This window comes from Phalaenopsis equestris, unplaced genomic scaffold (assembly GCF_001263595.1).
Source record: "Phalaenopsis equestris unplaced genomic scaffold, ASM126359v1 Scaffold000297, whole genome shotgun sequence".
Classification (NCBI taxonomy): Eukaryota; Viridiplantae; Streptophyta; class Magnoliopsida; order Asparagales; family Orchidaceae; genus Phalaenopsis; species Phalaenopsis equestris.
In genome coordinates, this window is record NW_018164739.1 from 157375 (window position 1) to 166991 (window position 9617).

The 9617-nt window shown below is 32.9% G+C and overlaps 1 protein-coding gene across 1 annotated transcript; it reads right to left on the bottom strand.

The window, feature by feature from the left end:
* Positions 1 to 5962: 5962 nt before the first annotated feature.
* On the bottom strand, positions 5963 to 7193 carry LOC110025338 (early nodulin-like protein 2). The gene is made up of 2 exons (XM_020725767.1): positions 6941 to 7193; positions 5963 to 6830 (listed from the first exon to the last, which is right to left on the bottom strand). Exons 1-2 carry the CDS (start codon positions 7104 to 7106, stop codon positions 6016 to 6018), a joined length of 981 nt encoding a protein of 326 aa, XP_020581426.1. The 5' UTR covers positions 7107 to 7193; the 3' UTR covers positions 5963 to 6015.
* Positions 7194 to 9617: the final 2424 nt, after the last annotated feature.

The following is a 9617-nucleotide window of genomic DNA, read 5'->3' on the forward strand; positions in this document are numbered from 1 at the left end:
CAAGTCATTAAACCACTTTTAGAGGATTTTTGAACACATTTGGAATTTAGAACTAATGTTGATGCTAGCAAGCCTATACTCGAGTCGAGTGTCTCGACAAGACGAATCGAACGAGTCCAATATTGCTTAATTCTGACATTGTTGAGGCACTCAAATGTCCATTAAATGACATATGATTGAGGGAAGCTCTTCATACCGTCCGATAAAACTAGTACATATTCGTGCATTAATGACATCGAGAATACTATAAATAGACCCATACCCCTCTCATGGGAGGAGAGCGAAAGCCTTAGGAAAGAACTTGATACTTTGAGGAGCTGCAGTTCAGCGCCACAGCCAATCGTCGTTGACCAAAACTGACTTCCGCCGACCGTCAACGACCACCACTGATCAGACACCGTTAGTCAATATCGTAACTTGGAAAATCTAGTAACCTCTCCCGTCTATGGGACAAGAGCTTACCACTACGATCAATGTGTCAACAACAACCTACGTAGTCATCAACTCGTACGTTTCCCGACTCCGTCCCCAACGGCCTACAGATGTCATCAATACTTCCCCCAATGATCTACACGGTCACAGCTCATGCATTTCCCGACTCCGATCCCAGCGGCTTACGAACGTCATCAATACTCCCCCCAATAACCTATGTGGTCATCAACTCATACACTTGATGAATCCAACCCCAGCGGCCTATGAACATCATCAATACTCCCCCAATGACCTATGTGGTCATCTACTCATACAGTTCTCGAATCCGGCCCCAACGACCTACAGACGTCATCAATACTTCCCCAACGACCTAAGCGGTTATCAGCTCATGCAGATCCGAACTTTGGCACCAACGACCTATGAACGTCATCAATATTGGCCCGAATGAACAACCTACGTGGTCATCAGTTCACGCAGCTCCTAACTCCGACCCCCGCGGTCGACGGACTTTATTAATACTCGGCAACTACAATCTACACGATTCACAGTTCCCGTAACTGCTTACTATGACTTCTCTGGCCAATCAATGATTTTGGAGTAACCATCTACCACACTCACGATGGACTACTACCTCCACAGCAATCAACAAGGACTCTTGCAATCTGCTGTCACAAAGAACAGTAGCCAGACTATAGTTATACAACTTTGTAATTTCATCTTCCCTAATTCATGAGAAGAATGTACCTATGTACTCATCATTCATAGTGGACTATTTCAACTGGGCTAGGCCCCGTGATTTTTCACCCTTTCAAGGGTTTTCCACGTAAAAGTTGACGTGTCTCCCCCTGCTTACTTATTTTCTTTTCTTTTATCTATGTGTGTTGAATTCTCGTGTAACGTTAACACCATAATCCATTACTCTACTGTCGCGAATTTTCTAGCACGTATCAATTATTAATTGGTACAATTAATAAAATATTAATAATTAATTATTTAATTTTAAACTATTACTTAATAAATAACTAGTTTAGCAAAATTATATTTAATGACCAATTAGTTTAATGAATATTAATTAATGATTAGTATAATTAAAAATAAAATTTAAATTAAATTTAAATATACATAATAATTATATCATTAATATCTAATATTAAATTTTTATATCTACTAATACATTTAAATCCCTTTAAAGTAATAAAAATATTATTAATAATTAAACATAATTAACAAATTATAAAAAAATCGCTTAATAGATTAATTAATCAAATGATTTGCTATTAATGATTAATTATTTAACATTAAAGGATTCATATAATAAAATTAATTAATTTCTATTCTAATAATGAAATTATCAAAATTTAATTTTGTTTACATATTTTAATAAACATAATAGACTCTTAAATCTTAACAAAAAAAAAATAAAAAATGATTTTACAAGATTTAATTAGATTTATTAAATTCATTGTCAAATAATTTTGAGATTTATCTTTTTCAGGATTTATTAAATCAACATTTACAGGATTTAGTAAACCCAAAGTTCTCGTACAACTCCTAGTATTTTGTTACATAGATTTTTTTCTGATGTTAGCTTCCATAAAAGATGCAAGGGGGTGATGGCTTTCTTAAAGGCCAAGATTGTTATAGAGTACATGTTAGTGGGGATGTCTTGATTCAAAAGCTTTGATAATTGTGAATGAAAGCAATGATGATACTAACAATATGTAATCAAACACCACAACAATGAGAACTAATGGGTAATATATTGCTAATATTTTTGAAAAAAATAATACAAAATCAAATTTCTATCTAGAGAGAACTTATGATGGATTATTGAACATTGCATGCTAGGTGAATATTTACAATAGAATATTAAACATAATAATAGGGCATATTTTGACATATTTGACATTGATTAACTTAATATTTGCTAAATCTCATAATAGGGCATTTTTTTGACATATTTGACCTTGATTAACTCAATATTTGCTAAATCTCAATTAACAATTGTGGTTGATAATATGAAGGTGCTAAACAAAGAAGAACTCAAATATAATCATTAAACTAATTATATGTAAGAATTTAGACTCATAAGTGAGTGATTATTAAATGTGAAATCTAATTCCAATAATTATCCTTAAAAAAATTAATCTTACTTTTTTTCAAGATTTCTAATAACCACAAAGAATTTATAGCGGCTATCAAAAAGTTATAAACAAAGCATATTATAAAAGTTTAAAATAAAGACTATAAAAATCTTCAATAATTATTTATGATAAAATTTAAGAGATGAAGGTTTCACTGTATAGTGATTATTAAGTTTCCTTCTTCTAATTCTTTAGGGAAAAGTCTAGCTCTTATCTATATCAATATCTTATATTTTGTGGATATAGATTTACACAAGTCAACCTACATAAATTCTAGTGCTCTTTTATGACTTTTGGCCTCTCATATATAATTAACATATGATAAGATGATTCATTGAATACTTTTCTATAATTATGCCCACTTTCTTACTCTAACTTAAATTGCTTGTGGAAAAAGTTTATTTTTAAGACAAAATTTCTACTTTTATGTCCTAATTCATCTATTAAGCCTACGGACCACATGTGAACATAAAGAGAAAACAATCTCCCATATAAAAATTCTCAAATATAGGAAATAGGAGATAATTATATTTTTATTGTGAAATATCTTCTAATTTAAAAATTTTTAGGGGGTATTTGGATTCATAGCATGCAAATATTCCCCCAAAATGTGAGAGCGAATACCTATTCCTCATTATTTATTCACATACCAATCCAACTTTCAAAATCATAAGAAATCCACATCTCACCCTATTGATCCTTTCATTGCCATCCATTATGATGCTAAAGAAGACCAAGATATGACAAGTGACCAAGTCATTATTGTGGGCTCATTATAATAAAATTATGTTCAAACAATTGTGATAAAAAATTTATTTTTTTTTATAAATTTATAAATTTTGAATTTTATTTAAATTTAATACTGTCAGTCTGTCATCATCGGGTCTCAAGTCTTGCATACTAAAAATATGAGGGTTACATTATGTAGTCGACAATCAAGATAGAAATTTTGTCAAAAAAATATAACTACTAAATATCACTTTAAATAATTTTTTGAAAATATCAATTAATTTTCATGAGCAATTTTAATCTCTAAATTTCAGGTCAAGTCATATTTTTATGCTTGCATTAGTTGGAAAATTAATGATGCCAAAGACCTCCTCCTTAGTCTCCATTTGCGGTTCTTCCTTTTTGCGACGACTTGTTTGACCAAAGCTTTGTATAATTGTTAGTTTTTTTTTTTCATTTTAATATATTATTAAGAATTAATTTTATTTTTACTTTCAAACATATAAAATCAATAGGAAGTGTCGAGGTCTCAATCTTTAAAATTTTAATTCATTCATTTATTTCTTGCCGACAAGTTTGTTGCTTGGTGTCACAATTAATGCATGCAAAACAAAAGTCGAGCCACTAGGTTTTAGGATGAATAACCTGCATGACATCTAAAGTTTATTTTTTACGTATATGTCGTCTTATATGTCCCTGAAAAGATACATTTCACTCTTTAAAAGTTAAAATAGTGACCTTCTTGATGTTGCGTGAATGATCTGAGCGGTATAAATGCAATATATATATATATATATATATATAGGTGATCCATCTATAAATACATAAGATTGGATGATATGGATATATTGATTTGTGTTTAAACAACAAATCAGTTCAGAAAAACAAGAAAAAAAGAGCAATGCCTAGAAACTTATTAATGAAATAAAATTATTTAAAATCAAATTTAGAATAATATGTAAATTTATAGAAAATAAAGAAGAAAATTTAGAACCGCTAGCTGCCGAAGACACGGATTAGAAGAGAAGACAACGCGTGTCAAGTTTGATGGCGACAGAATAACTCAAAACGTTCTGCAAGTCTTGTTAGAGAGTCAAAGTTGAAAAAAATTCTAATTATTATTTTTTAATTTAACGATAAAATTTTTAAAATTTAATATACCATTATCTATTTATGTCGTAATTCTATAAGCTAATGGGTTATAATGTATATTACTTTTATCAAATAATTATTCCCTTTGGGTCTTATTCATCACAAATTAATTCTAAGGATCTGCCTTTCGGGCAGCATTGGTGCGGGCCGGTGGCTACGCTTTGCCACACCAAACGTTTAGGGGAAAGCAAAAACTGTGTTCTGCAATACTTTTTTTCAAAAAATTAGTTTGGGAAGCTATTTTTTGCAAATAAATTAAGTGTGTTACACTTTTGATAAGCTACCAACAAATTTTAATCATTTAACACGAATGTTGATATGGATCCTAAGATGATATTTTGAGCAAGAAACTTTCAAATCCTGATAAAAGTCATCCAGAATTCTGATTTCAGCAAACTTATCATCAAACGGACGGACTTGATGAGACGAACATAATGATATCAAAGCCAGACCAATCCAAGTTAAATCAAGACAGAATCAAGTATCAAACCCCATATAGAAGATCTTCAGACACATTTGAAAGGCCAAGTAGATGCTGAATTTGACAAATTCATAGTCCAATCGAGCGTATCAACTATAAGCCATTAAAAAAAATCAAATCGAGCGTAACAACCTCCGTTGACCTCCACCAACCATCGTTAACTACCGCTAATCACTTTTGATCATCATCAATCACTGTCAATTGCTACCAATCAGACGCTGTCACTAGAAGCTGTGTTATGAAAAATATAATTCCTCATTCATTACTGTTTGTTTCTCATTCGGGGTAAGGGATTTCTGTAATCATCTATCAAAAGTGGATTTTTGCAACTGGGCAACTTAAAAACTACTGTAGTCGTTACTGTTTGTTTCTCTTTTAATCTCTGTGTGTGTTAAATACTTGTATGATGCTAAGACGATAATCCGTTACATTACCGCCAATGGTTTTCTAGCCTGCATCAACTCTGATTTTTTGAAAGTATAATAAATTTGTAACATCCACTGCAACTTTGAGAACAATTATTTATTCAGCTGTTTCTTCGAATACATGCAGCTGGTACAAAGGAAACTGGATTTATTCAAAAAGTAAGATCACAAGCAGCCATCAAACTTAACCATTTTAAGTTGTAAAATGCAACTTTTTTATCAGAACTTTTTTGAAAAAAATGAGAGACCGAAAAAACGGCTTCGTGCTTCAAATATTGTCAGCCAATGTAAAGACTTCTAACAGTGACACAAATTATAAAACTTAAATTTTAAAAACAATTATTAAATTTTGTTTCGACTATTCTTGACGAGCATTTGGCTGCGGATATAATAAATTTGAGATTTTTAGTCATAATTGAGAGGAAATTAAATTTATTTAAATTTAGTATATAAAAATTGACTTTTTTTCTCTACACCTCTGAGAAGAGAAGCCGCAAACAAGAGAAAACTGTTTCTCACAGGGAGAAATTCAGTTTTTTATTTATTAATAATGGCGAAAAGAACAAATAGCACTCAAAATAGCAACATCTCAAACTAGCAACATATGACCACCAATTCATCAAAATTTAAAAAAAAAAAAGAAAAAAAAAGATTACAGCAGAACAATCGAGCCTAAGAACAAAGTAAAAATCCCAACAGATAGTCTTGAGACAGAGAGAATTTGAGCTGAGGATGGAGTTGGAGTTGATGTCGAATTGGAAGATGGAGTTAGTGCCGCCGGAACACCGCCGCTGTCGCCACCACTGCCTCCTGGTGCAGGAGAAGAAGGAGGAGGTTGAAACCCTGATGCACCCGGACCATCAGCAGGGGCTACAGGAGAAGCTGAAGTAGGCGACGGAGATTTTGCTTGCGATGGAACAGGGGATGTGGTAGGAGAAGAAAAGGAAGAAGGAGAAGCAGAAGGAGAAGAGGTCGGAGTTGCGATCTCCGGGGCTTGAGAAGGGGAAGAGGATGGAGTTGCAATCTCCGGAGCTGGAGAAAGAGAAGAGGTTGGAGTTTCAGCAGCTGGAGCAGGGGAAGGTGATGATGTTGGAGGTTTTACAGCAGGAGCTGGTGAAAGAGAAGAGCTCGGAGGCTCAATCGCCGGAGCAGGAGAAGGAGCCTTCGATGGAGTAGATGAAGATGGCGGCTTTGCACCTGGAGCAGGAGATGGAGCTGGTGTTATCGGAGAAGATGGTGGTGGCTGGACGGGCTTATGCCTCACCGCCATGACTACAACAATCAACTTCTGCCCTTGCGCGCAGTGGCCATCTGCACCGCTGATAAAGAAGAAAGGACCCGATCTGTCAAAAACAAACACAGTTTTTCCATCTTCAAACCTCTTGATCGGATTCTTTGTGTTGCAGGAATCGTAGTCTTCCTTGTCCACAATAAGAACAGAATCTTCTCCTTTCTTATAATTAAAAACTGCAAAACCCAACAAACAAAGCATAAAAATTCAAAATTTCAGTAAGACAATCATTAATTACCACCAAAATCTGCATCGATGAATCAAAGGATGGGTGTTAGGTTATTACTAAGCTTATCTTTTACTTGAAATCTCATCCTCTCAGCCCAACTATTGTACTTTTCAGCTGGTTTCCGCACCCAGCCATTTCTTCCCCCCACGTAGAAATCATAGGCCTCGGTGAAGTAAACAGAGCATAAGAAAAAACCGGCGAGAAGAAGAAGCCGCGCCGCCATTAACGAGGGAAAATTGGGTTCCAGCTGTTAATGGAAGATATTTAGAAAGCAGCCAAAGAGGACGACCAGAAGCGAGAAAGCAGAGTCCAAATTACTACTAGTAGAAGAAAGTTCTGCCGGAGAGCGGATATATATAGACCGGCCGCATAGTTACCGTTGTGCGGACTTCCGTTACCAAGAAGCTGCTGGGAGCTAACGGTAACTTGGAGAATATTTTAGCTACGCTTGGATTTACTTTAAAATTCGCGCTAATAAACCTATAGAAGCACCCTCGGATTTACCTCGTTTTGGAAGGCAAGCGGCGCACGGGACCAGAAAAGGGAATTTCCAAAAGGAAGCTTTCTGGGCCGAAAAAAAATTGAGAAAAATATGCTAATAAAAGTTTTTCTTTTTTTTTTAAAATTAAGATAATTTAAATTTGGAAATTTACATAAACACCACTCAATTCCTTTTTATTTACATATAAATAAAAATTGCAATGATCACTTTTAAAACTAAATTATATCTTTTTCATGCATTGTTTCAAAGCAATAGAGTGCTATGTTAGTAAATATGAAATTTTAGTTGGAAGATATGTAAATACATGAGAATCATGTGCTACGTACGTAAATTTCCCAAAATGTTAATAATTTCAGACGAATCATATTAATATATATATATAATTTAATTGACAGAAGTAGCAGAACAGCTGATATCTGGATGATACGTCTGTTATATTAAAGATTTAATTACGAGATTAATTTCTCCTTTGTTTGGCGTGCACTAATTAAAACATTTAACTTTATTAGGAAATTATTTTATGGTAATAATATAAATAAATAATTGGAGAGCGGTGTTAGAAGGCAATTTATGATATTAATTGTTCCTATGCCTTCGCCAATCAATTCACCATTTTATGTTTTGTCACTTCCCATGTAATTTATTTGATAAAGATTCTTAAAGCTAGAAAGATTTACATGCATGCCACTCATTTTTATGTATTTACCTTTCTATCTTTAAAAGTTGAAAAGTGATATTTTTGATGTGATATGAAAGATTAGGAGGGTATGAATGTAAAAAGCGAGATTTAGGTGATAAATACGTGTATGAATAAGAACTGGCTCGTATGTATGTTAAATGTCGAAAAAAAAACCTATTGTTACTGATAGGACATTAGATGTGTTCCACATGTAATTTATATGTTTTGCTTTCACATTCCATATTAAAAAAGCAAATCACCTTGGCTTGGTGGTTGAGAGCTTTATTTTTTAATCATAAGGTTATAGGTTTAAAGTCTTGCATATGCAGTGTGTGCGCATAAAAGGGATGCAATATTTAACATTGCTGGTTATCATAAGTATGAAAAATGTTTTAGGTTATTATGAATAAGTTTGGAACAAGTTTGAAATACACCTAAATTTTATAAGTTTGAAATACACCTAAGTATAGAGTATCATGAAGCTTTATAGAAAACCTATTAAGACTATGCTACAATCTTACCTATATCAAAATCATCATCACACATAGACCTACATTTTAATCAACTCCTTTTAGATCGATGCCTGTCATATACAAATCATTTTCTTTAGAATTGTATTATAACAACACTAATACTATAATTATCACTTTCCAATCATGTGCCATAATCTCACTTAGAGCTTCAACAATCTCCATCAATACTTAACACAATAATCTCATTTACATTATATTCATCTCCTTTAAAATTTAATGTAGGCTCAATTGTATTATGACATCTACTTTAAAAAATCAACATATTTAAAACTATAACATAACACATTGCACCACTACAATCTTTTTCTATATATGTTTCATACTAATATTTATAGCATAATTATTGCTACCTCTAAACTTACAATACAACCTTGCTTGAGTTATATCTATTATTTTTTAGATATATGCAATAACATCAATCACATTGAGATAATATTCTTTAAAAACTAAGGCATTATTTGTTTATGTAGTAAACATTATGACCATCATCATAATCTTACTTATATTATAATCATCTCTTATAATACTCGAGTTAAAATTCTACCAAAAACACATCCATTTTTGCATTCAATCTTATATCACAATCTTGCTTGCGCCAAATTCACCACCATTTAGTCTTACGCTTAAAAATTTTCAATGTCATGTTATGAATAAGTTATGTATATGAATAAAATTTGGTTGGTATGTAGAGTTGTAAACGAGTTTGAGCTTGAGCGAGCTCAGACTTGGCTCGTGTTCGGCTCGTTTGAAACTGCTCATGTTCGAAATCGGCTCGAGTTTGAAATTGACTCGTGAACAGTGTGTTCGTGTTCGGCTCGATTTAAATGTTCGTGTTCGTTTTCAGCTCTTGTTCGACTCGAAATTGGCTCGTTAAAATTAAATTGAAAAAAAAGTAGATGTAAAGTATTGGATTCGAACATGGACCAAATGTATGCAAAAGAAACCACTAACCACGTTACCGCACGAAGTGTTATGTTTTGAAACTAGATATAAATATAATATATATATGTAACTTGGAGA